General features: G+C 39.8%; 4 protein-coding genes, 1 long non-coding RNA gene and 2 other non-coding genes across 7 annotated transcripts in view; 2 read left to right on the top strand and 5 right to left on the bottom strand.

The window, feature by feature from the left end:
* Positions 1-898: 898 nt before the first annotated feature.
* On the bottom strand, positions 899-8,197 carry gnl3 (G protein nucleolar 3). Its single transcript, XM_061290856.1, has 16 exons — positions 8,125-8,197; positions 4,477-4,598; positions 4,333-4,391; positions 4,118-4,258; positions 3,838-3,957; positions 3,678-3,764; positions 3,466-3,601; positions 3,293-3,384; positions 2,883-3,033; positions 2,692-2,779; positions 2,409-2,586; positions 2,187-2,329; positions 1,855-1,991; positions 1,627-1,775; positions 1,384-1,441; positions 899-1,312 (listed from the first exon to the last, which is right to left on the bottom strand). Exons 2-16 carry the CDS (start codon positions 4,487-4,489, stop codon positions 1,209-1,211), a joined length of 1,656 nt encoding a protein of 551 aa, XP_061146840.1. The 5' UTR covers positions 4,490-4,598; positions 8,125-8,197; the 3' UTR covers positions 899-1,208.
* LOC133162922 (small nucleolar RNA SNORD19) lies at positions 2,067-2,140 on the bottom strand. The gene has a single exon (XR_009716300.1). It is a non-coding gene; the product is annotated as a small nucleolar RNA SNORD19 (small nucleolar RNA).
* On the bottom strand, positions 3,105-3,240 carry LOC133162924 (small nucleolar RNA SNORA47). The gene has a single exon (XR_009716302.1). It is a non-coding gene; the product is annotated as a small nucleolar RNA SNORA47 (small nucleolar RNA).
* On the top strand, positions 5,120-8,058 carry LOC133162012 (zinc finger protein 37-like). Its single transcript, XM_061290857.1, has 2 exons — positions 5,120-5,386; positions 6,085-8,058. The coding sequence occupies exons 1-2, from the start codon at positions 5,206-5,208 to the stop codon at positions 7,053-7,055; spliced, it is 1,152 nt and encodes a 383-aa protein (XP_061146841.1). The 5' UTR covers positions 5,120-5,205; the 3' UTR covers positions 7,056-8,058.
* Positions 8,198-8,220: 23 nt separating the features above from the next.
* LOC133162015 (uncharacterized) lies at positions 8,221-16,025 on the bottom strand. The gene is made up of 4 exons (XR_009716161.1): positions 15,892-16,025; positions 13,405-13,519; positions 10,428-10,533; positions 8,221-10,281 (listed from the first exon to the last, which is right to left on the bottom strand). It is a non-coding gene; the product is annotated as an uncharacterized LOC133162015 (long non-coding RNA).
* LOC133162013 (adenosine receptor A1-like) lies at positions 15,278-20,473 on the top strand. The gene is made up of 3 exons (XM_061290858.1): positions 15,278-16,004; positions 17,328-17,622; positions 17,710-20,473. Exons 1-3 carry the CDS (start codon positions 15,676-15,678, stop codon positions 18,097-18,099), a joined length of 1,014 nt encoding a protein of 337 aa, XP_061146842.1. The 5' UTR covers positions 15,278-15,675; the 3' UTR covers positions 18,100-20,473.
* A 3,668-nt stretch (positions 20,474-24,141) lies between these two features.
* Positions 24,142-26,867, bottom strand: part of cpne5b (copine Vb) — a 48,937-nt gene continuing 46,211 nt past the window's right edge. The window contains exon 20 of the mRNA XM_061292344.1: positions 24,142-26,734. Coding sequence (XP_061148328.1) covers positions 26,543-26,734 — 192 coding nt within the window. The 3' untranslated portion in view covers positions 24,142-26,542. The remainder of the gene's footprint in view (positions 26,735-26,867) is intronic.

Here is a 26,867-nt window from a genome sequence, read left to right as displayed (position 1 = left end):
ATTAAAACAAATCAATCAGCCAGTTGGCTTTCTTTATTTAATATCTGATATCAGACAAAACCAAATTGTGAATCAGTCACCTAGGCTATAGCAGAACAAACAATCCATGGTCTTCAGATGCCACGCTGTCGCCATCTCCTGGTCAGCTAGTGAAATGCTTTTGCTGTTTTTTTTCCCTCTCAATTAAAACAAATCAATCAGCCAGTTGGCTTTCTTTATTTAATATCTGATATCAGACAAAACCAAATTGTGAATCAGTCACCTAGGCTATAGCAGAACAAACAATCCATGGTCTTCAGATACCACGCTGTCGCCATCTCCTGGTCAGCTAGTGAAATGCTTTTGCTGGGTTTTTTTTCCTCTCAATTAAAACAAATCAATCAGCCAGTTGGTTTTCTTTATTTAATCTCTGATATCAGACAAAACCAAATTGTGAATCAGTCACCCCTTGGGGGGCGCGGTGCTATTCCTGGGGGGGGGCGCGTGTGACCCTGGGGAACAGGCTTTTTTTTTGGCAGTACTAGAATAAAGTGTAATTGCGCGTTTACTACAGCAGGGGGCAGTGGCGCTCTCATTGTTACTTCTGTCACGTTTGCGACAGTGCAACATTTTACGACTTACAAGACAAGTTAGGATAGTCACGGTGGGGAGGGGGGGCGCGAATAGTTTTCTTCTTGCTAGGGGGGGGCGTAACAGAAAATAATTGAGAAGCACTGCTCTATCTTCAAGGTCATTTATAATCAGTGACCCTTGCCTCGTCTAGTTGTACACATTTCTGTTTCTATATAATGACTGCACATGTTACAACACTAAATGTGCTGAAATGGCATTTTTTCCATGGCTAGTTTTTTTTCCTCCCTGATGATGTAATATGCAAACCACTACGCAACCATTGCCATTCCAAGTGAGGTGTTTTTTATTGTACATTAAACATATTTTGTCTAACTATTGTATTGAAACTTTGACAAACCTACATGTGGTGTGAATGGTCACTACAGTATGAAATGTTTACAACTGAAAAGGTGAAATGAAGTTATTGGCCAACAGATTGGAAATAACTCTGATTTATGACATCAGTAGCATCTATATACAAAATGTTCATGCATAGATTCAACTTAAATTGGTTGCATCATGCATAAAAATAAAAGGCTAGTATTTTACCATATTCTTCCATCCGTTACACCAGCCAAAAAATTGACTGGGAAAGTTCATTTAAAATAAGTGTTGAAGTCATAGACATCATCATCTGTTTTCACTGTGGAGGAGCCGTTGTCAACGGCCACCGGCTTGAACTGGACATGTTTTGTTTTTTCTGGAAAGACAAAACAAGGTGTTAAGCGGGCGTTGTTCACATTATTGTCAATTTGTGAAAAACAAATGTACCTTCAGATAAAACTTTCTCTGGTTCATCAGCCTTTGTCTCAACCGCCATTTGTTCAGACTGTGAGGGGGAAAAACAAATCGTTAAAAGATAGAAAGAGCACAATTCTCTCAGAGGTTTGTTCACCAGCAGGATCAGAGTTGGATTAGAAGTCTTCATGAATGAATTCAGACTTATGCTTCTGTCCTCATTTCCATGCCAAGGTTACACTTGTAAAATGTGGCACCATCAACAATGTGATATACCTCGTTATTGTTCTCTGCCTCCACAACCAGCTCCTCTACAGGTCTAACACTGGCTTTTTCTACAGGGATGTCACTGACCACCAGAAGACCCCTCGTGGGGCCGCTAGACGTAAAGCTGATACTGTTGGCCGGGGTTGGAAATTTTATACCTTCAGAGAGGAGAAATCGTTGTCAACCAACATTACAATGTCGTATAGCTCGAGCATGTCTGTTAGCTGCCGCATGTACTTCTCAGCGTATTCTCATTGCCCGTTTGCAGTTGTGCGCGATCCAGGATGCTCCACATGTCCGCGGTGACGGCCTCCGTCACGTAGGCAGGGGTGGCCTGTTTGTCTGTGGGTTTGCAGTGGTAGCTCAGCTTGGCTCTGAGAGAAAATCAAAACATAGACCACGTGTGAGAACGCAATCCCGCGCTCGTACTAGCACGTTCGGCAGCATGGCACGGTGTTTGGATCAGAGTTGGATTAACAGTCTTCATTGTGAAATCTGTAAACAATTTTTGTCCTCATTTCCACACCAGATGTTTGTCGCCGTTTTTTGACCAGAATCAAAAAGCTCACCCAGACCAATCTTCCAGAAACGCTGAAGCGGCCTGCGCTGTATTGAGAACTCCGCCCTTTTGCAAGAAGCCCCGCTTTTTGGCCAACAAGGTTAGAAACTCTGCAGCATTTCTATAGTTTGCAATATTGAACTGTAGTATAACCTGAAGCAAGAAGAATACAAAATCTGACATGACTTCATAACAGCAGGGATTGCGGCCCCTTTACAGCACCGGATAGTACCTGAATCTGGTTGCACTGTTTGAGCAGAACCCTGACAGCCTCCTGCGTGCTCTCCTGGCCCTCCTCCACTTGCAAGCTCCTCAGAGCCATGGCGGCTGCCGGATTGGACGGACACGCCAGGATTCCCGGACTATCCAACAGATTGACATTCTCCGAGATTTTCACCTCCTGCAAGGATCTAAAGGAAAACGATACATTGAGGATGAAGGTTCGTAATACACATCACAAACAGTTACAAACAATATTTGCCGACACTGCTCCATCGATTGTGCCAATAACTCACTTTGTGATGCCTCTTTTCACACCAGCAATGCAGGCAGTACTTTCTTTCAGATTATTGATCAGGCTGCTCTTACCCACATTGGGAAAACCTAGATGGAAATATTCTTAAGTGTGGTCACATGATCATCACATTCAGAAGCACCAACTGGGATCTTAGACAGAACCTTCAGGAGTAGCAGACACAAGACTCACCAACTACGCCCACTCGAAGACGAGAGTCGCCGCCCTTGCTTGCGGCGTAACGTGTGAGCAGCTCAGCGAGGACAGAGTTTCCAAAGCAGGCGGCTCTATCGGAACTGTCATAGATTTCTTTGGAGGCCTTGATCCTGTTCTTCTTCGCTTGCTAATAAAAATATAACCACAAAGGGGAATGTGTGAATCATTTACAAATGTTTGAACAGTCTCATTTCTAATCACTTGTTCGCAAACACACAAATTAAGCTCGGCACATGGCCGAGCTATTTTCACGAGTGGTTTGATTGTTAATATCGGAGGTTGTAACCAGTTAAGAACAGCACCACACAAGCTGCTCAACTTTCTCAGACCTCCCAAGAAACGAAAATGCAAGAATGGATTCCATGTTTAGATCCTTTAACTCCTACCGCTTTTGAAACTGACGCTTTGAACGCCACAACCGGAAACTCCTGCTGTAACTTCTGTATCCATTTATCCACATTCGCTTTTGGTACCAAATCTACAACAGAATATAAACAAAGCGCTTAATTTTACTGCACACACAACAAGCGGCACAGAGACACGTCTTGGCCATATGTACCTATTTTGTTTAAAACAAAAATAAGCTTCTTGTTGCCCTCCTTCTGCAGCACCATCTCCTCCAGCTGTGGACATCTGCAGCCCAGTGGATCACGAGCATCTAGCACTTCGATTACCACATCAGATGCATCAATGACCTTAAGAGTGGAAAATAATCTGGTTGAGTTAGGAAATAAACACACCAGATAACAGTAACAATGAAGATGTTGTTACCCTGTTTAGTTCAGCACACTGAAACCTTTTAGAGTTCCTTAGTTCAGCATTCTTTTTTTCTGGATGTTTTTTCTGGATGTCGTTATCCTGCAATATAGATGGATGGATTTAATTTTTAAAAAATATTTTATTTGAATCCAATTTTCTTCGTTTTATTTACCTCTCGTGCTTTTTTGGCTTGGGGTTCTTTTTCTTTACTTCCAGACTCCTTTTCCTGTTTTCGTTTTTTGGCACGTTCTTCTTTTGCTGTTTGCTTTTGTTTCTCTTTTTGCTCCTCAATCTGAGATGACAGTATGTGGCAGAATTAGTACCTTTTCTATTTAACATCATTACCATGCCTAATAATGGCAACGTGGTAGAGCTGACCTCAGGCAAGTCGTTTCAGTATTTATATACTAGTAAGATAGCAAATGACTGATCAGACGGCTTTCTATCCAAACCTGCAGTCTCCTCTGCTCGGCCTCTCGCAACACCTCCTCTTTAAACGGAGCACTATTCGGCACTCCTGGATCTTTCTTGGGTCGATTCTTCACTCCTTTCTTCTTAGCTTCTTTTCTTAACTTTCTGTTGTGCTCTTTGACCTAGAAAGACGAGCAGCATTAAAGAAAAATACGTGCATACAACCATGCTCTAAAACTGCGAAAGATCATCGTACCTTCTTTTGGATTTTATACCGTTTAGAACAGGACAATCTCTTACTCGCTTTCCTTAGCTCTGAGAAGAAAGAAAAATACTTTAAGCATTTGGCAAACGTAAAATATTTGTAGTTTGATGAAATACCATAAAAGTGTCGACTTACTTGGTCGTTTCATCTTGGACTAATGTCGATCGTACCAACGTGAAGGGCTACACGTGCAGGGCAAGTTGCGAGTCGTCGTTTCCGCTTTATTCGGCAAATAATTTAATTTTTTTTACCGCCACCTATCGATCAGGAGGTTCGTCGTTAAACGTTAGAATAAATAAAATAGGGCCTACAAATCTATATAAACTACTTTCAATACAGTTTATTCGGGGTCATGGGAGAACAGTATCCAGCAATGTGGAATGTATTATATATGATATAATATATAATATAGCTTACAGAGAAGACAAAACTCATCACTCACTGCTCTTTGAAAGACAGGTACAGATTTTCCACAAAAAAAGATCAATATATATATGGGGCTCTCTATATAACATACATTATTTGAGTATAGACAAAGAATGTGCGTGATAATATATTTTTTGTTCCATTCGTATGATACTGTATCAAAGATACTTCTCAAATTAGTTTTTCTCTCATTGACGGGTTTTTCCGAAATAACCCAACATCGTATCAACTTTATTTAAAAACACAATGAAACAATCAGAAATTTTTTTTTTTATTGTCGCATAATGTAATATTCCGATGTTACTTTGAACAAAAGCAAAGTAGACTGAGGCAAAAGGAAGAAACAATTGGAGATTGTCACGTGACCGAGTGTCTCATTTTTTCTTCGGTTCCTTTTGGATGGTGGAGAGGGAGCGATCCTCCGTGTAGTCCTGGACGATGACCAAACTGCAGTTTTTGAACGTCTTCCTGACCGAGCGGCTCATGCTTGCTGCGCAGGAGATCTACAAGTCTGTAGAGGACACAATTTTGGAGTACCAGGAGGAAATAGCAATCCGGGAACGGGAGAACGACCATCTGAGACGCAGGCTGCGAGATGCAGGGATTGAAATATGGCCAGGTTAGCTCCACCAGAAGCTAACATTTGCACGGTTCCTTTCTTCATATACATACGGTTTATCGTTGGGTGCTTGGTGTAAAAAAGAAAAAAAAAATAACACCCCCAAAATAATCATAAACAACTCCACTAAGTCATCATTAGCCGCTAGCTGACGTTAGCAACTACTGTTGTGGAGCTGCTAGCGCTTTAGCAACCTTTGTTTGTTAGCGAACTTGTTAGCTAGTCTACATTTTTAACACTTATAAGTAGACACAGGCAACACACAAATGCTTTAATTTTTTCTGTCTTGGCTCTCCTTTCACTTACTGTACACAGCAAGTGCTAATTTAACTTTTAAAGCCTTCATTTTTTAACCGTTTATTTCATCCACATCTAATTAAGAACGACTTGAATGTATGCCGTCGAAAAAGTTAACTATTTAGAGTGACTGCGACGTAACGACACATGTTCATGTAGAACACTAAAACATACACAATATTATGTGATGAGAAGAGAAGAGATGTGTATATAATGATCCTATAATGATTCTTCAGGGCTTCACTACGTAAAACTCTCAAAGTCACAACGTCACAAAAAAACTACCGTACACGAAACACAAATCAGAATGATCAATGTTCTCGCTTGTTGAGGTAGCCTTAGCATAATTGAGTCACTTTAGTAATTTGCCTAACTTGGGTCTCTGCTGATTTTGTATTCAGACCGCCCATCAATGGCGTTGCTCGAAGAGGAGGATGGCGAGCATCCACGGCGTGAGTGGAGTCCCAGCATGGGACATGAAGAGCGTATTCCAATTCAGCTCAAGGACAAGGGAGAACTGCGGCCCAATCAAGGAGAGCTCCATGCCCATGGCTCTTGCAGCACTTCAGAAAACATGTTCTCCCCCGCGCATGTCGCAAATGAGTACGCGCAGGACGGCCCACACACGTCCGCCCCACACACGTCCGCCCCGCACACGTCCGCCTCGCACACGTCCGCCCCGCACACGTCCGCCCCATTCCAGAGTCAAGGCGTGGAGAACAGGGACCAGGATCCTGGTTCCCGGGGCTCCTCGAGGCACGTGAAGGCAGAGAGTGGAGGCGGCCACAGGGGCCCAGTGTCATCCAACAACGGCGGGCAGCCCCTCGCACCAGTCAACCCAAACTGTGCAAATGAGAACAACATTGACATCGGGGTGGAGAATGGCAGACAGATGGTTGGTGCTAAGGGAAACGAATCCGTGGCAAACAGGGGACCGGCATCTCATACGCGCAACCAAGAAGCCAACGCCGTGGAGTGCCCCCATCCGAAATCCCCCCTCCAAGGCCACATGTCGTCCTTCTCCTGCAAGGTTTGCGGCGAGGCCTTCAGCCATGTGGGTCATTTGCACGTGCACGTGCAGGTGCACACGCGGGAGAAACCTTACCGCTGCGGCGTGTGCGGGAAGTGCTGCAGCTCCGCAGGACGACTGCAGGAACACCAGCGGAGCCACACTGGGGAGAAACCCTTCCGCTGCCAGACTTGTGGCAAAGGGTTCACCCAGATGGCTCACCTCAAAGTGCACATGAGGATCCACACGGGGGAAAAGCCGTACAGCTGCCCCGTGTGCGGCAAGTGCTTCAGTCGCTCGGACAAAATCAAACGGCACCTCCAGACGCATAGTCGGGAGGGGACCTATTTTCCAGGACAATGATGCCGCTGAGGAGCCAGCCTTCTTTGGGAATCACATCCATGTGTTTTTTTTTTTTGTTTGTTTTGTTTACGAAAACAGTTGCTGCCATTTAGTACGATTTTTGTACTGACTTTGAAAATGTGTAAATATGTTTGTAACATAATACTTATTCATTTCATGATCATGTCATTGATCTTTATCAGGTTCCTAAATTTTACATTGACACAAGAAAATTCAAAAAATGTAAAGTTTTACGGTTACATTTTAAGAAGGCTGAGAATAAAAATCAACTCTTCCACACATTCCTTGAAACTGGAAATGGGAATGTGACTGCATTTTCTTCCTCAATGTGGGGAAATGATCAATATTTTTTACTTTTTAAAATCTCTATTGTATTTCTTGAGTCGGGGCGGTGGTGAAGTCAGGCATGTTATCGAAACTACTGCTGATATTGTTATAGTAGTTCAATAATGACACTAGCACCAAAACAAGAACATTCATTTGGGAGTGACTACATTTAGAACATTTAAAAAGTAGCAGTTGCAGATTACTTCATTTTTTTTTACTTGTATTCATTTTCATTCATTTTTCAATCAAGGAAATTCTGTCAAATGTCCATCTCCAGATGGGACAGTGTGTATCTGAATGTTTTGTTTCAATGCTACAGTGTATTATTTTGCCCTGAGAAAAGACCTGCAGTTATTAGGACTTGATTCTTTGACTAATTATCTCTTCAATCATTTGAACCATTGCGTAAAATTAGCTTTAGCGTAATATCTAACAAAAATATCAATGCAAAATACACATGAGAAGTGCTGGTATTTTTTTTCTCCATTAGGGGTCACCATCCTATACTGTAGTATCCGCCTGATGATGTGTGGGTCAGCGAATGAGTTAGTTCAGGTTAGCCGGTCTGGGCGTCGAGTCCCCGAGCATCACTTGTGGTTGTTACACTTAAAGTATGAATGTGCTTAATAAGTTTTTATTTTGTTACATTTTGTTCAATAAAGTAATTGTAAGCGCATCAGTACCTGTGTTCATCCTTGACCCAGTGGTAGGCTATATTAAAGTAGCTAAGAATGTTTGTTACCTTGTGTTGGTTGATTATTCAAATTCTTGTTGCAGCTCTATCTGAGAAGTCCATCTCCCATAAACGTAGTTCCCTATAAATATAAAAAAATTAATATAAAAAGTAAAATATATATTTTACAAAAAAAACCTTACTATACGTGTTCACGTTTTCACAAAAAAATACTATGCATTTAATATATATATATATAATATAAAAGCCTTGCTATACATGATCATTTTTTTACTAACTAAAAGCAATACTGTAAATTGTCATTTTTTATATATAAAAAGCCTTACCATACATGGTATTTTACTTTTTCACTAAAAAAGCCGTACATGTTTTTTTTTTTTTTTTTATTAAGAAAAGCCTTACTATACATAATCAATTCTGTTTCCTCAAAAAAAGATCAAGTTTCATTCTTAATTCAAATCAAATTGTAAAATTCCAGTCCAGTATTAACATTCGCTGCCTATTTGATCAGTTCTCATGAAATAGTAAGTACTCTAGAGACAAATACATTTCATTTGTTTGTTAAATGTTTATAAATTAATCATTTTGGAGACAAATCATTTTTGGCTTACTTCTTTTTTCATTTCAAATGTTTGCTTGGTCTGAATTCTTCACGTTCATAATTCAGAATAGCCCAAACCCTGTGGTGCTGGAAATAGATTTTAGTTTTGTACTAATTAAATTTGCCATGTCGACTAATTGCAACATTAATCTCCTTGTAAAGAATTATGAGCACGACAAAACGAATAGGTCGTTAATGGGATTACACAACTCGGAACAAATATCAACACACCCCTCATTTAAACCCTTGGCTTTAGGAAAAAGGAAATGCTTGGATTGTTGTTTTTTTTCTTCTATTTTTGTTTTTATACTCCTAAGTAGTTTTATCCACTGATTTGAAAAAGTAAAAGCATCTAACTCTGTCTTTCTTTGCTTCATCTCTCTTCATCTGTCAAATCCCACCTCTGCACTCCAGCCCGCACCTTGACACTCCTGCCATCATAATATTTTACGGACATTGACATCATATAATTTATCTCCTCATCATCTAACCCGAGTTTGAAATCTTTCTTCAAAACCCTAACCTATTTTTTCTTAATCTGATGTATAAAACAAACTAAAAACAACGTGCTTTGGTCTTCACATAACTTTTATGAACCTCAACATATATTCTACTTGATGTGGCGTGATTAAAAAAAAATCGGGCAGGAGAATGTGGGAGTCATGATTCATTGGACACAGAGTCTATTGAACCTCATTAGGACAGAAGCTTCATAAAAGAGCATGCTCACTAACAAGCTTGCAGCTTTGGCCAAAGTTGAGCGACAAGGTTCACTGCAGCAGAACAGCTTGAATGGTTTTGGGTGTTGGGGTGATCGGGCCTCCTCTCGTTTCCTTCTTAGAGATCATCAGAGACGAGCGTTTTCTATTGCACATCCCCCGGCGCGCGAGACAATCTGGTGACTTGAACTTTAGACCAACTGGAGTCCATGCAGGAGATCAGCACGTGCAAAGTAGAAGAAAGAGCTCCACGTGTGGATGATGTAAAGTCACAAAGTGGTCACAAGCCAAGTGCTTTTCTGTTACATGATAAAAATTCGGTTCCATCATCTTGCTGCATATCCTGAGAGTCAATTAAACGTTAGCCCAGTCAGTCACTGAGATGGGTCGATTCGATTAGTCACAGTCGAGGCAATGAACTCGGGTGAAGCCGGGACAAGATGGCAGAGGCCGTCTTGGACTGCTTCCCCCGGAGACAAGCGCTCACTGGGACTTTCTGCATCACTCGGCAGACAATGTTTCAAACTGATGTCAGGAATTGAAAGAAACTGGAATTTGTCACAATTTTAAAGGGTGGGATGTTTAGTATTTCTGTGAAACTTCCTGCTGCAGCTTTGCCTTTTAAAGACATCACCTCTGGAAGCCATTAAAATTTACAACTGCTGCTGCTGGAGGGAATCACGTGACGCAGTATAATTCTTTCTTCTTCATTGAACGGGCTCCTTGAGGCTCTTTTAAATGTGAAATAACCTAATAAGGATCATTATAGTGAAGTTTATGAGGCTGTGAGACAGCAATATGGTGAATGTCAAAAATGCACTTATCTTATCAGCTGTTGGCTCGTCCTCAAAGGGACATTTCGTTGATGACATTTCGGTGAGTCCTCTGGGATAGACAATATCAGGAAAACAAATTATACTGCGACAGATGATGAAGAACCGCACGACTTTGCTGTTCGTGCTTCCATTCTGCGTAATTATGGTACATTTTAATTTTTCTGGAATAGGTAGTGATTATGCAGTTATACCCACCCAACAAAGGACATTTGGTACATAGAGGTCAGTCCAGCAGTCAGGAAGAATTCTGTTGTGGTCCGGGGATGTTGCAGGCTGCATCACAATGAGCTTTGAAGCTCAGCTTGTCACAGTGGATATGTGAGAAAGGGAGAGGAAAAAGAAAAGGGGGTGGGGGGGGGGGGGGATGCAGGTGAGAGAGGATAAAAAAAAAAAAAACAAGTAAAACAGGTCAATATCGATTTGTTCAACTTCAGTCTGATTTCATTCGTGTTTAACTCCAACTCGGAATGCAAAGTCAGACACCGCTCAAAATGCAAATTTACATCATTCCCCAATTGGCAAAAAAAAAATTATTGTCTTGATAAATGACAAGGAAAAAGGCTATTTACAGAGTACAATTTTATGTTAGTCAGGATTCCAGGAGTCCTTACACGTTTCAATCTAACTTGGCATCGATCTTAAGCTGCCATACAGCTGCTTGAAGCACAAATTGAAATGCCGTAAAGCTCTTGGCAGATGTTTGAAAACCTTTTACAATACGTAGCGCAAGAGCAAAATGTCACAATTATATCTCGAGCACCTGGCACATGCAAGGGTAATAAAGCCCAGAAGGTTGCAACGGATTGGCCTGAAACACTTTACCTTCATAATCAGCCATGTGCAGGTGGTGGAATGGGCACCATCAAAACCAAATCATGTTGTTTTTCGCTCAATTATGGTGACCAAGGGAGCTAGTTGCAAAATTAATGATGCCTTCTCAAATCCTCAAATGGGTTCCCGGCTCAGAGGGACGCTACAACTCAGACTCTGGTCCTAAACGATTGTATGTGATTGAGTTAGAATCTGCTGAAAGAGGCAAAGAAAAAAAAATCTAAAATGATTTTCAATTACAATTTGAATGATGCTTTTTTTCCTCCATCATAAAAGCTAATTCATTTAATAACTCTCTGACAGCGTCAATCCAATCTGAGTGGTCTTCAGAATAGCAACCACTCGCTCGCTGCAGCTCTTTGTCGTGGTGGAGGCCATGAAACGACATTAGAGGTAACTACGTGGCCATCTGCCAAATGTTGCTTAACCATCAAACCGGAATAATACAATTATTTGTCACTATAATTTAATTAATTTAGTGGGCTGATATATTTGTTATTCTCATTACAAGACTGCAATAAATCATAAAGCCCTGAAATAAAAAAAAAAAAAAACTTTCCTTTTTTTTTTTTTTACATCCCTCCAAATCATCAGAAATTAACGAACTAAATCAAGTGGTTGCATTTCTGGACTTTTTTTTTTTTTCTGATTCAGGACATTAGTTTTTATGCTATTTTAAATTAATTCCTGTACTTTTTTTTCATGGTCATTGTCTAATGATAATATTCATATTCACAAATCCAAAGTACATGACAGTGGAACAAAAAGTTACAAAAAAGTATTTGTTGAATGCGATGTAATACATGTCCCAAGTTTTACGATAGTGACAGTTTGACAAATCAACTCAATTTCCATTCATTTCCACTGGGAAAAAGATTATGCAAATGTTTTGGTTCCATTACACATTTTTCATTGGCGAGAGGCTATCAACAAATGGAGAAAGGCAGCGATCAATATTTCACAGACAACAACCATGATGTAATTTCAAGTCGGGCACATTGGAATCTGGACCAGCATTTTAAATCCGACACCTCCACTGAGGCGGAGGAGATGCCGTGTCTCCTCTGTTTATGTCAGAGTACAAAACACCTCCGTGACCTGTCAATCAATCTCCAGTGTCACGGAGCCAAGTAAACAACACAACAACCAATGTGAGGACAAAGAAAAACCTCTATTGGAGCACAGTGTGAATTGTCTGATCAGATAAAATTTGCATTTGTATCTAATTAGACTGATTAAAATTGAGATTGAGCATTATCTCAGCAGCAGCATGGCTAACTTGTGATTACTTATTTATTTGTCATAATCAGCATTTGAGTCATGCATGCAATGCTAAGCAGGAGCTTTTATAATTTTCCCCTCGACTGAATTTAAAAGTAACGTCTGTGTTACACTTATCAGTCAAAATATTAGGTACACCTGCACCATCACAGGAGAATCATGCATTTTCTATGCCGCTTGTCCCCGCAGGGGAGCTTGTACCATAAATAAAATGCCTTTAACATTAACTCTTAGGTCACAAACAATCTGAAATGCTTTTTTTTTTCATTTGGAATGGACACATGTTCAACTTCATACAAGCATCTTTTCTTCAGAAAAAAGATTGTTTGCCAGTGGGAAAGCAATTCAATTGCATTCGATACCTTTCCAGATACAACCACTTAAGATTTTCATGCACGAAATGGTTTTACAGTAGAGATTTGCCATAATGTGACTCAAAATGTCTTTTCCTTGTAAATCTCTTTCCGGCGGCAACATCAAATTCAGGTGATGCTTTTTTTTTGGGAACACATCGGCATTACGTTTGACAGCTGCAATAGGAGGATGAATAAGTCATTTCACGAGAAGAAGCTCACTCCCACAGGAAGTAGAAGGATGATAAGTCACTATTGTCAAGGTGTCACTCGATAAAATCGAATCCTGTGTGAGCCCATTCTTTGGCCTATTTTATCACTGTGGCTTCTCGGAATAAAGGAATAGAGACATACACGTTACTACCACTTGCGCAACGTAATGAGATTGAATATGAAAACTGTATCAGTGGTGCGCTGTGTTACGTTAGGGATTTGGTGGTCATCAAAATATTAGCATCGTGATAAAAATCCTTTTGACAAAATCCATCTCTGATTCAAATTTGCTGTTGAGCACGGTATGCATGAGTTAACCACATTTTAATCATGTGCGGCTGATGTGTCTGTCCTCCAGAATTTTCTCCTTAATTGAGCCCTGCCCTTGTTTGTGTATGAGTGTGAGTGATCGCGTGTGTGTTTGTATGTGTGCAATTGGAGTGAGACAAGTGTAGTTCTGATCAAGATGTAAGCATTTGCATACTCAAACTAACCTGGAATTGCACCTTGTCGCCAAATCACCTTCCACATTCCATTCCATGGGATGATGCAGACGGCGCCATTAGTGACCTCGTGCCGGTTTTCTTTCGCTCCAGTCACGACAGCAGCCTGAGGATGGAAAAAAAATGCACCGGTTTTTGCTTCTTCTTCAAAATGTAATGTGACTGTTTCTATCAATTCAACAAAACTCAATTAACTTTAAAAAAAAACATTATTCCCATCGCTGACTTGATTACAACACGCAGTTCCTTACAGCTAAGATGACTTCTAAAAAAAAAGCCTTTTTATCAAATGTTATAAAAGCACAAGACGTTTTAACAGCCATGTTGTAAATGTGTCTACCACCAGTGCATTAAATCAATTGGACACCACGCCAAACTACTCATTTTATGCGAACATTTGCATCGGAATGAATTTTAATGCCTCCACTGTAAGCTTTCTGCATTATATCACACTTTCGTGTTTTTGGAATATATTTGCTTGGGGCACTTTGGAATTTGACATCTTTTGACCTCTGCAGACAATATTCATCATTTTACACATCACCTCTACACCTTTTAAAACTACAATTATAAGGTGCACCGAACGCTGTGGCTTGGGATTGTCATGTTAAAAGTAAACATTTGGCTGAGCTCGAGATTATTTATTTTGTTCTCCCCTGAGGAGCTCTGCAGTGCACACTTAGGAACATTTCATCTTCACTCACGTTCTCACCCAGCCTGCCGTGAGCAAATAAAGTCCTCGTGACGCTCGCCTCATTTCAGCAGGGGAAAAAAAATGTCGGAACAGTTTCCCTTCATTTGTGGAGGGCTGCACATGGTTGATGAGGAGCAACACCCAACACACCTTCGAAAGCAGCAGCTGCCGCACAGATTCACCGTAGTGGCAATTGGACTCAAGGCAATCTGGGGACGCATTGTGTTTCATTTCATCAGACACGAGTATTATCATCGTCTATTAAAGAAATTGATTTTACTCTCGGAAATATGAAGGTGGAAGATCATTAGCCCTTATTTAACAAAAATGTCACGCATGCTAAGGGATAGTAGATCAATCATTTTACCCCGATAGCTTATGAAAAAGAAATAGGAGACGGCCTTTTAATTTTGACAGCTCATTTATCATCTAAGTCATGGTCTCAACTAGAGTCTACACCCTTTTAGTAAACTGTCGGGTCGAAAACAACCTAATTTGGGTTGAAAATGGGACCAACCCAGAAAGTTGGGTCAATTTGAAACCAAACGAATGCTTCATTTGCACAAATTTAATATGAGGCAATACGAGCAAACAAGAGGTAAGTTCCTCTTGCACTGGCTTGTCTGACTACTAATTTTGTGGGCATGTAAAAAGGAAGAGATGAGTTTGAGCAAGTAGACACTCATGAATCATTCCCAGCACGAAGACCTTAACGACACTCAAGGTGATGGAAAGGAGACTCTCCATCAATCATTTTCTGATTGTAATATTCTCACTAAGGTGGGGAACCTACTCGAAAAATCTCATTTGCCATATGTGGACAATAGTAATGGGACACTAAGCAATTATGCATAATTGCAATGATGTTACATCAAACCTGGATGGACGACATGGAGAAACCCCTTGCAAAAAACAGTGACATGTAACCTCCACACGGTAAAGCCAGGATTCAAACCCTGAACCTCCAAACTGCGAGGCAGCCATTCTATCCACTCCTCCACCATGCTGCCCAAAAATCAAATATTGAATAATAATAGCAATAATCATTCTTAACTTCCAGAATAAAAGCAACAAATAGATAAAGCATGCCTGGCCTCAATGCATCGTGACTTTTGAAAAATTCCACTTCAAGAAACGAAGATGATATCACAACAGCATTGCACGATAAGATGTAACAATGACTCAGGTTTACGCAGAAACTGCGTGAGCCACTCTTAAAACGCTTGCATTTGAGTGCGCTTTCTTTGCGGCGCAGAATGCAAGATTTCAACTCCTCTGTTGTGAAAGGAGCTTTTGTGACTCATTCACTCTCCACCGGAGCTGCGGGAAGCACTCTCCCCTTCTCCTCGAACGCCTCCTCGCAGCATGTGCGGAACAAGTTTGGCGTGTGATGAGCGGCTCCGCGTTCCGGAGAGAAGACCCTAGAGGATTTCAAGCGGGCACCCCAGAGGGACAAAGGATTTGTTGGCTCTACTTGAGTGAGTCAGTCGGAGGTTTGTTCCGAGCGCAGGAGTGTTCGGGCCGCTCCGCTACGAGCGCGCACGCCCCCCCAGACAGTCTTCCCGAAAATGTCTTGGTCGTGGGCTGTCTACATTGGCATGGAGGTGCTCATCGCCGTCTCGTCGGTCATCGGCAACGTGATGGTGGTGTGGGCCGTGCGCATTAACCGCTCGCTCCGGGACACCACGTTTTGTTTCATCGTCTCGCTGGCCTTGGCTGACATTGCGGTCGGGGCTCTCGTCATCCCCCTCGCCATCACCATAAGCATCGGACTCGAGACTCACTTCTACAGCTGTCTGGCGGTCGCTTGCACCGTGCTGGTCCTCACTCAAAGTTCCATCCTGGCCCTCTTGGCCATCGCCATCGACCGTTATCTGAGGGTCAAAATACCCATGAGGTAGGTGGGAGTCCACTTGATGAGCACATCTTCACTGAGCGGCAGACGCCTTTGTGTCTGAAGCCACGCACCATGTCAAAGAACAAGGGAGGTTAATTGCAATTAGTTGCCAAGGCATCACGACTGCAGTTTGTCATATTGAACGTCTCTTAGCCCGAGTGCAAAATAGAATGCAACTTATTAAGCAACTAAGTAAAAATAAAAAGGGGTGCAAAATGAAGACAAATATAAAACGAGGTGGTTGTAGATCAGTGCCAGCAGGCGTGGTAGGAGGTCTTGGGGGATATAGTTCTGTCGAGGCCTTTATTTAAGGAATTATTCCGTTTAAATCTTATTTGACCAAATTCAATATTAATCAGAGCACTGTGTTTTGACTAGAGCTGTTATACTGTAATGTGGCTTTCTTGTAAAATGTTGATATCCAGTCTAAAAGCCAATCCACTTCAAGTTTTCCCATGTGACAAAAGGCTGGGAATATTCTGACACAGGATGGATGCATGATTGGTCAATAGGCTCATGCTGGCTGCTTGGTGACTTACATAATTTCTCAAACTGGCAACTGGCACACCCGTGGACATCATTGTCACGACTTCAACCCAATCTAGATTTGAAATTTGTCTTTTTCATGCAGAATTTCGACTGGATAAAAAAAAAAGTCGACACACCCTTGTTCACGTGTCAAGATTTTGTGGGATAAAAAAAAAAAGATAACATTTCAAAACTATTTTCCACCATTGATGTGACCTGCTATAACCCTTGTGACTCAACTCAAATACATTTCAAAAATGCTACATAAAAAGAAGCTGGGATAATATGGTTGCACAAGTGGTGCCTAATATCGTACAAAAAAAGATTAACATTTCAAAACTCTTTTCCACCACTGATGTAACCTACTATAAACCTTGGGCCTCAATAATATTTAAAAAATGCCAAATAAAAACAACTCCTGAGATAATATGGTTGCGCAAGTGGTGGCTAATATTTTTATATTTATGGATGAGGCTGTGTCCAGACTTCACCAATCAAATTTGTGTTAGACAAAAGTCAGCCCACACATACCACCATTTGAAGTTCCCTCCAAAATTGAGAAAATGAGGGGAAGGAGGTCAGAAACGTTGGGAGGAGGCGGATCAGATGGCAATACTAAATGAACTGCAGGAATTTATGGCAAGTATTTCCTGTTGAGTCCGTGTAACAACAATCTTCCATCTTCTTCATCTGGTTGGTCCAGAAACGCAGGGACAACAATTAACAAACTGTAACTTTCAGTATGTTACAGTACCGAAATTCTAAACAGTCCGTCCTTCTCTCCTGTAACCATAGCTACAAACGAGTGGTGACCCCTCAGCGAGCCGGGTCGGCCGTGTTGTTGTGCTGGCTGGTGTCCATCCTGGTGGGCCTCACGCCTATGTTTGGATGGAATAACTTACAACATCTCAGTGACAACGGTTCCCTCGTCAGCACCGACCCGGTGGTGAAGTGCCAGTTTGAGACGGTCATCAGCATGGATTACATGGTCTACTTCAATTTCTTCGGCTGGGTGCTGCCCCCCCTGGTCCTTATGCTCGTCATCTACGTGGAGATTTTCTACATGATTCATAAGCAGCTTAATAAGAAGGTGAGAATGAGGAACAGCGGCCATGTTTGCATCAATTGCAAGTTGAATGGTTCGATATGTGCCGACATCGTGTTTGTCTCTGCGCAGGTGACGGTGAGCCACGCAGACCCCAGTCATTACTTCGGCAAGGAGCTGAAGCTTGCCAAGTCCTTGGCTCTTGTTCTTTTGCTCTTCGCCGTTAGCTGGCTCCCCCTTCACATCCACAACTGCATCACACTCTTCTGCCCCAAATGCGACAAACCATCGAGCGTGATTTTCATCGCCATCCTCCTGACCCACGGCAATTCTGCCGTCAATCCCATCGTGTACGCTTTCCGCATTAAGAAATTCCGCTCGGCCTTTTGGAGAATTTGGAATCAGTACGTTCTTTGTCGGGATCATGTTGGTCAGCTTCCTCAAAGAGGTAGTCAGAGGATACAGAATACCGCGAGGAGGCTGAGGCACAACGATGACGATGATGACGACGATGATGTGTGAACCGTAACGTGGGTTGATCAAGGATTACGAAAAGGACCTTTCTTAAAGGATGTCAGACGGATGAAAGCTAGGCTCATATGAGGATAAACATTCAATAGATCTGACAGACTCAGATGGGAATGGTTTTGTTTATGTCTCATGCAAGCGCTACAATTAGGCGATGATGTCATATGGGATAAGGGTCTTACCATCAATGTGAATAACTCTGCAAAGATGTTGTACCGCATTTTAAACTCGTCTTTGTGACAGTTTTTTTTTTTTTTTCCAACAATTGACGGGTCGAGCCATAATTGTGTGCTTGAGCGGCAGGAACATAGCACTAATTTAGCAAAATTCGAACAGACGAGCAGATGCTTGAGGGACAATGATGGAGGAAGGATGTATAAATGAATCCTCAATGATGCACTTTGGGCAAGCTGTGTTCAGGTTGAATGAGCCATCAGTCACGTATGTGTGTCACATGCTTTTATAAGTGTGCAGGTTGCAAGCGTGACCACATGGGAAACGGATTTGTTTATCTGCGACTTAAAATAGCATCCTTATCGGCCAAGCCTGAAAGTTCCATGCCTCTCTTAAGCATACTACAATTGTGTATCGATTATTGTGAGGAATACTACATCACCCTGAAAGAACTTCGATTAGAGGAGACCTCTTTGATTATGCACTTATCTCTTGTAACTAAACAGATTTGACTCACCTCAACAATTGCAAATTTGTAAAAGTATACTCAGCCTAAAATGATTCCATTCCTGGCTTAATTAGGATTTAAAATCAACATGTGTTTTTTATGAATGGGTATCCTCTGGCTATAGATGACAAGATATTGACAAAAAACTGTGTGATATATTTTGAAAATAATGTACATGCCTGACAATTAGTGAGGAAATACAAACTTTTGGACCATATTTATAACATCTATAATCAGCATTGAGTGCATAATTGAGTATGAATCTGAATCATTTCGTAATGGAGAATTCAAAAAGTAATATGTTCCCTCAAATCAACATTTGGCTCATTTTCTAGTTTAACTGTGTATTATTGTATTTGAATGTTACTATTTATTTGTGGAAACAATGGGACATATTTATATCACTATCAGCTAATAATAATCACAACAATAATGCCTTTGTACAAACACTTTAGCCTTATAATATCGTAGTAACAGAAGAACCAACATACGTATCAGAGTTCAAAAGGAAAATCTACATTTTTCCTTTGTATGCGTTTCCTGTGTGTTTAGACGGAATAAAAACAATGACAACTAAACTCATTCACTTTCTGTCTGACAAAGTTGTCAATATAATATATATATATATTTTTTCACCGACAGACAACAGCTTGATTAAATAAAATTGTGGGCGAGTGGATGATGGCTGGATCCACTGCATTGTGCTTCCCTCTGCTGGCTGCATTTAGAGTTAAACTAAGCCGTGTACCTATATATAGGAAATGTAATGTTTTAAATGTTGTAGATTTTGTTCTTTTGCTTAATTCTGTGATTTTTTTTTTAAAGAACGCACCGACATGTACAATACCTCACTGTTCTAAAGTGAAATAGCCTCTGTCAAGCTATTTAATACAGCACACAACACACTATGAACGGTAGACAATGAATATTTATTTGAGTCTAAATGTACAACAGTGATCAAGTTTGCAAAACGCATTGTCGACATGTTTGTAATTGTTTACCTAAGACATAAAGGGTGCCACTGCGCGCAAACCTAAACAAATGCAACTCCTTAAATGAATGTAAACAGTCTCATGCACAACTGCCCCTGTTATGCACTGCCAGAGCACTTCAGGGATTTGGAAAAATAAAGCAGGTAAAAGTGTTTTAATGCAAATTAAATTCAATTTAATGCACAGCAAATGATTGATCTTACTCAAGTCAAATTGTTAACTTGAAATGTCACTATTGTCTTGCAATCAGTATGAAATTGTTTGTGCGTGTGTGTGTGTGTGTATGCGTGAATGACAGATATTTACAGGAATGTTACCAGTAGGATGTAATCCGCATGCTACAGTAAAAGCTAATTTTGCTACCCACAATAGGTAATGACGTCATAAAAACTATTCCCTGTGTGGTAAGTATTACAAAGCATGTTGTAAAAATCATTTTTTGTTCTACAAAACACAAATTGACAAATTTCAAGTATTTATAGTCACAGCTTTTAAAATAGTCATTTGGCAGGAGGCTTTGTAGCAAAAGTGTATTATCAACAGAATTTGAACAAGAACCTAATTTTAGAGGGACATTAAGGCAAACAACCTGCTTTATCAATTAAACACCATAACAAAGAATTGTAGGTTAAGAACGGACTTAACTATAAACAGACGGCAGGATCATCTGCATCTAACATTTTGATTTCTTACTCATCGTTGTCAAAAATTGAGATTTGGTATGCTTTTGATTGATAATGAGGCTCCACAAGTGCTTTTGGTGCAGCATTGTTGTTTAAGTAGGTTTCCTCCTCAGTGAAACATGTTTCAATTGCGTCTTATATCCGTTTTCACCTTTTCCTACAAGGAAACAAGCAAGAAATGCACTCAAACACAAACCGCGGCCCAGAATGAAAGTGTATAAACCAATATATGCAATCACAATTTCAACTTTTACTTTCAGTTAAGAATGACAATCATGCTAATAATGCATTCAATGTGTCTTTACTTCTTGGAGGTGGAAAAAATGATTCCCCCTAAACAGAAGTGAGGAACGTTGCAGAGTCAAACCAAATCAGTAGAGTCACTTTAAAAATAAAAAATAAGAAAGTATCAGTTGTCTTTGATTCACACATACTCACACTAACATACCTGGTATTCATTTTGGCATTGAAATATTAGTATTGTTTGTGAAATAAACCATTTTGATTGGCCTGAACCTTTTGAGTTATTCCCCCAAAGGTTTGTTGGTGTTGTGACTTGCCGTTGAGCCACGCTTGTTACAGTATTTAAGAGTGTTTTTGCAGTCACTTGACAGCACCGAAAAGACAACATGAATGAATGAATGAATGAATAAATAAATAAATAAATCTGCTTACCCAGCCACCTTGCTGATTTAGCCACGTGGCAACACGGTTGTTGTTGAGTAATGCGGTCACAGCTCTCTGGGCTTTGGTTTTCAGCTCAGGGCAGGATTTCTTCACAAAAAGCCCAAAGGCAAAACAAACTTTGATGACCTGAATTTCTGGAGCCAGGTCAGTTGCATTCTGAAAGTTTTGAGCCTTCAAATAGGTGTCCACACCACAGCTAAAGGCTTCCTCCATGGCCTGGAGGGAATAGAATTAATAGTCAGGAACAAGACATCATTTTTAAAGAAAACAACATCCAAACAGAGTAACGTGATATTTTACTTTTTTGCTTTCATATTTATTCATATTTATGCTTAGGGAGCAGCAAGATGTGATTAAACATTGTTTGGTTATCATTGGTGTGTATGCAGTCTCGTACAAAGCTAGCACTTAGTGTGAGTGCATTTGGAAGTGGTTGATCACATCCTTGTTGTTGACCTTGACACGTTTTCTTTAAAAACATACAATTTGCAACATCTGCATAAAAGTGCACATAAGCCTTGTAATTATTTTTAGGATTCAGTGGGTGACAACAATGATTTGTGTGTGCCTACCTCTTCTGCCAAAGCACACTTGAGGTCTTTTAAAGCATTGTTAAATTCTGCATCTTTAGTCAGAGACTCGGCCACTTTTTTCAGGCTTTCAGCTACAGCAACTGGGTCAAAGTGTTTTTCTGGAAAACAAAAGGAGAGTAGCTGTTAAATCAGGAAAATGAATTAGTGGCGCTCACAATAACATTAAAAAGTGTACCTAAGCAACTTTGATCGTGTTTGTTTTTCAGTTTATTAGCCATTCCTTGCCCCAGGAAGACGCGCCCTTATTTCTCGCTTGAGATTTCGGTTTCATTTTACTGTAAGCGGTTGCAATGCTGTTTAATGTATACTTATATATATATAAGTCTTGTGTACAGTATAGTTGGACTCTGCGGAAAATAAACGGGATCGCCGAGCGTACGCTTAAATGCAGGTTATAGTTTATATTTAAAAGAAATCATTTCCAGTTAAAACATAATTCTCTTCTTGAAAAAATTACCATTGGACACTGGGCCGTCAGTCTCCAGCTCTTCATCGAATTCACAGAAGCCAACTTCGTCGTCGTCTTCAAACAGACATTGGATGATTTGAGTGGTTTGACGCTTAATTTGAGACAATTGTAGTGCAGCCATTATTGATCTTCCTCACAGCTGAATTCGACAAGACGAATGTCTTCTTTGTTGGTTTGCTACACCTGGTTATACTGCCCTCTATCGTTTACCGTCAGTACTTCCTCCCATCGATTTTCTGTACAGTTTGACCTCGTATCAGTGCATGTTTATTCATGGAACACTTTAAATAGAGGGCTCTCAAAATGCTTCGACATGTCTAACGTAAAAAAATAAAATACAAATACGTCACATTAACATGAATACAAAACAATCAAAACATCAAATCGAGTCTTCACTCAAAAATGATTTTATATTTAGCCATCAAGCTCATTCATACAATAACATAGCACTTTATGTCTGCGAACAAATACATAAACAAATAAATATTTCTAATTAATAAACCAGTACATAAACAGTACATACGATAGCCCTTCGGGAAGCCTCAACATACAGTACCACATTTCCCCAGAAGGTGAGGCTATCTTCTTGCATATGATGTTTTGGGCACCTTTCCACTTTGTTGAATGAACACACCCTATATGCATGCATTCTTCTAAGCAAATGGTGCAGTGCAGAATAATGCCCATTCGCATCTCAAGTAAGAGGTATTGGTTGCTAACAGGAAGTACAGTAATAACTGACCATATTTCTCTTTTTACCTGTCTAATGATCATGGACAAAATGTGCATGCATGCATTGGAAATTAATTTTTAAATTGAGCCCATTTTTAAAGTAGCTCACTAAAAATAATAGTTTGGTGGTATAGTAGCGTCATTAAAATTTGAAGAAAAGGCAAACGAACCATGCTTTGAGTAAAAGTCTTGGTAGGAGCCTACTCCTGCATAGTGATAAAATGGCTACAGGATGGAGAGTTTGTAATGACTGTGCGTGTGGGGGTGTGGGGTGGGGGGTGTTAGTGAACAATTAATTAGTACTGAGAAGAAAGCAGGAGAGGCTTTTAATTCTTTTTTTCTGAATGCAATATAAGCAGTTTCAAAGGTCGTGACATTTTCAGATATATTTGTTTTCTCCTATGCTGCTAATTTAAGAGTGCACTCCTGATTTTTTGTTTTGCTTCCCCCCCATCCCCCTGCTCTTTTCTGATGTTCCATACATTTGATTGCATTCATGGTACTGCATCTGATATATGCATTATACTATACTTTATTAGGTCTGAATTAAGAAGGGTTGGATTGCATCTATAATAAATCAGAGTTATTCATTTAGATCCAAATGCACTGATGAGGACGCAGTTCATCAATCATTAAAGATGAACTTATTGACAGTGAGATATCATTCAGCAACCTAGTTTGGAATTCAACGTTTGTAAATCATATTACAATTGTGAACTCTCAGAAACACAATGTGGAATTCCAAGTCCATTCATGAATTATTAAGTCTGCGATTTTTTCCCCTACAACTTTCTTGTTTTTTTTTTTTTACTATGTAACCACACAAGTAACCACACGTGTCATGATTCAAAATGTCCCATTTTGGTATTATTTTAGACATCATCGATACCTGACTGTTTTCTCTCAGGGACCAACCAAAAAAGAAATACATTTTTGTGAAGGTCATTGGTAAAGGTCAAAATCTTGCAACTACAAAGAAATACAGTATGTCCAAATACCTGGAGAGTCATTTGGTTTAGGGACTAATCCTCCATTTGCTCACCAGCCATCTGTTAACTGCAGCACAACACAAGAGTGGATGTCACATACATGTGTCACACACAAACCACACCGCACCCTGAAATGACAAATGTGAAAAATAACATGGCAAGTGTTCATTTTTTTTCCCTTTAAATTGAACTTTAATCTAAGGCAATCCATTACAAAGCATTTCACAACCAACCATTTGACACTAATCATGTACAATAAAGGAAAGCAGAGTGTCATGCAAATAAAACAAAGAGAAATCAATTCTACAATAAACAACAAAGATAGATTGTGGCATTGCAAAAATAAATAAATCGTAACATGCTAATTACATGCTACAATGTAGTTTTTTTTTTAACCACTGGTGAGAGAAGAAATGTTAGAAGAAGCAGGTACAATGGAGAAGAAACAGCACACTCCCATGCATGTTGGCTTGTTGAACAGGTTTCTATTTCGTAAAATGGCAGTAACTGTATAAAACAGTTCAGGACACATGCAGCTATGCATATTGAAAATCACAACCCTAAAGGGAAATTAGATGTAATTGATGGCAGAAGCAATGACCTTTCATACAATATAAAAAAAATATTAGTAGCAATTCCTCTCCAAAAATATCAAACATATTCAATAAGTACGCTTTAATATTTAAAGTGCTAACGGGATCAATAGGCAAATCAGATATTATATTCTCATGCATATTGATCACATTTACATGTGTACTGTAAATGGTTTCCTTCTATGCAAAATATTCTGCCTTCCAGCTGTACTTGTGTCCAAACGTGAAATAAAGTGAACGAATTGTACATCTCTCTGAATGCTACATTGGGAAACGAGGAGAATAAAATAAAATAATAAATAAATAAATCTGTGTTTTCTTTAAAAGCATAGGACACCTCAAAAATAGTCATCATGGAAAATTTGGATGAAAACCAAAAGCTTGCATGAATAAGTGAAGATAGCGACTTGAGAAGAATTTGGACAAAAATATTAAATATTATTATCGTGTTTCAACACTGATGGTTATAATCTAATGCCTTATTGTGAATTGTGTAAAAGGCAACTTTTTGTTGTTGTTGAGTTTTTAAAGGGTCCCATTTATTTAAACACAAAGGGGTTTAATTTTGGGACCCATGTCGATCTGAGCGTAGATGAGTTGGACTAGGTTTTGGTAATTTTGAAAACAAATAATAATAATAATAATAATAATAATAATACCTCAAGTCTGCGGAGCTCACATCTGTCATATATTTTTAGATTTGAATCAAAAGGGTCTACAAAATTATATTTTTCTTTTTCTTTGGCTTTCTTTGTGAGACGAATCACAGATTTGGTACCAGTGATGTCAAAGAGGAACTGTGTGATAGAACTGGAAATGGACCGCATTGGCATTGCCATATGCAAGTAATGATTGCGCTACATACGTCTCTGTCTTTGTTTGTAGTTCATTATGGCTAACATTACAAAAGGCTGACAATGTTGAGAAAAAAACGACAATGTGCACCGGACGACGAGCTGCCAGTGGTGTCATTTGGACCCTGTGACCGTTTCGTTTGATTTTCAGCATTTCCCATGGAAAAAATGTTTGAGGGTATAAACAAAGCAGATATCTACCAGTGGGATGGACTGAGGCTGACTTTAGAGGTTCCAACACACACCAGAAAATTGCAATTTCCTGCAAAACTACATGCAGGTGATATACAGTCATCAACAACAAAAAGACTGGTCAAGTGGTACAAGAAAAAAAAGATATTTGGAAAAAAAAACCTTTAATAATGGTGGCATGTCAACAAATGCAAACAAGCAAATATGAAGTTATCAGCGCAGAATTGTAAGAAAAGAAAAATGAACCAGAATGTTGACCACGCTTGTAAAAATAATCTATCGATAAATCTGCTTTATATTCTTGGAATAAATTATGTTATTTGGAATTATATATATTCATGGATAAGGATGAACCTGCAACGGCTCGTAGAAACCATCTGCTATTAATATGGAAATCAAACAAAAATAGGTTTTGCTTTTCCGAAGTTTTATCAACTGTCCATGCCACTCTGAATAATACTATTTTCCAGTAAAATGTAAATAAGGGGACTCATGTTCTTATAAACTTTTTCTCAGTAAGAGAAGGGCAAGGTCTGAGGGTATGAAATACCTGATTGATGTTTAAAGAAATCAAATTGTAAACTCCACACGGGTATTTTTCATTAATCATTCCTGATGCATCATTGAGTAAAGGAGATAAATCATCTCCAAATATAAAAACTAATTCCAGACAAGAAAAGGTGTCTGGAAATGTTACCGTATTAGGCCACACCAAAGACTGAGAAGTAGTCCTTCAGGTCAAAGTTGACATGTCCTGAAACACTGTCAGAAACACAGACAGGCACAAGTTTTAACCACAACATGATCTTTTTGTTCCACCGGCCAACTGTCCATTTAGACGTCAAACAGTCTCCGCCGCAGTTTTGATTAAAAAAAAAAGGCTTTTTTGAGTCCTGGGAAGTTTGCATCTTTTCTTCAAGAAAAAGCAAACTTTATGAAGATGGCTGCTTCATGGGTAAAATGTCATCTGGTCAGATTTGCACGTGGTGGTGTGTGAGTCCGGGCGGCGTGTACGGTGGCGGGGCTGGGTTGGGTTTAATCCCTCGACTCTTCATGTAGGAAATGAACTGGTCGGGAATCTCTGCTAGCACGTCTTTTGCCAGACGGGCCATGCTTAACACATGGTTACCTGTCCGGTCCATATAATCTCGGAAAGGGACAAACTGAGGAGGAACAATACAAAACGTGATATAAAACACACTTCAAGCAACGTGAATAAATTCATTTTGATTAAAAAAAAAACATCTATCTACATTGAATCAGTACTTTCATTCATATGAATGGTGTACCATAAAA

Source organism: Syngnathus typhle, linkage group LG11 (assembly GCF_033458585.1).
Source record: "Syngnathus typhle isolate RoL2023-S1 ecotype Sweden linkage group LG11, RoL_Styp_1.0, whole genome shotgun sequence".
NCBI classification, from domain to species: domain Eukaryota; kingdom Metazoa; phylum Chordata; class Actinopteri; order Syngnathiformes; family Syngnathidae; genus Syngnathus; species Syngnathus typhle.
Note: the sequence above shows the minus strand (reverse complement) of the source record. Positions and strands in the feature narration are given on the sequence as shown.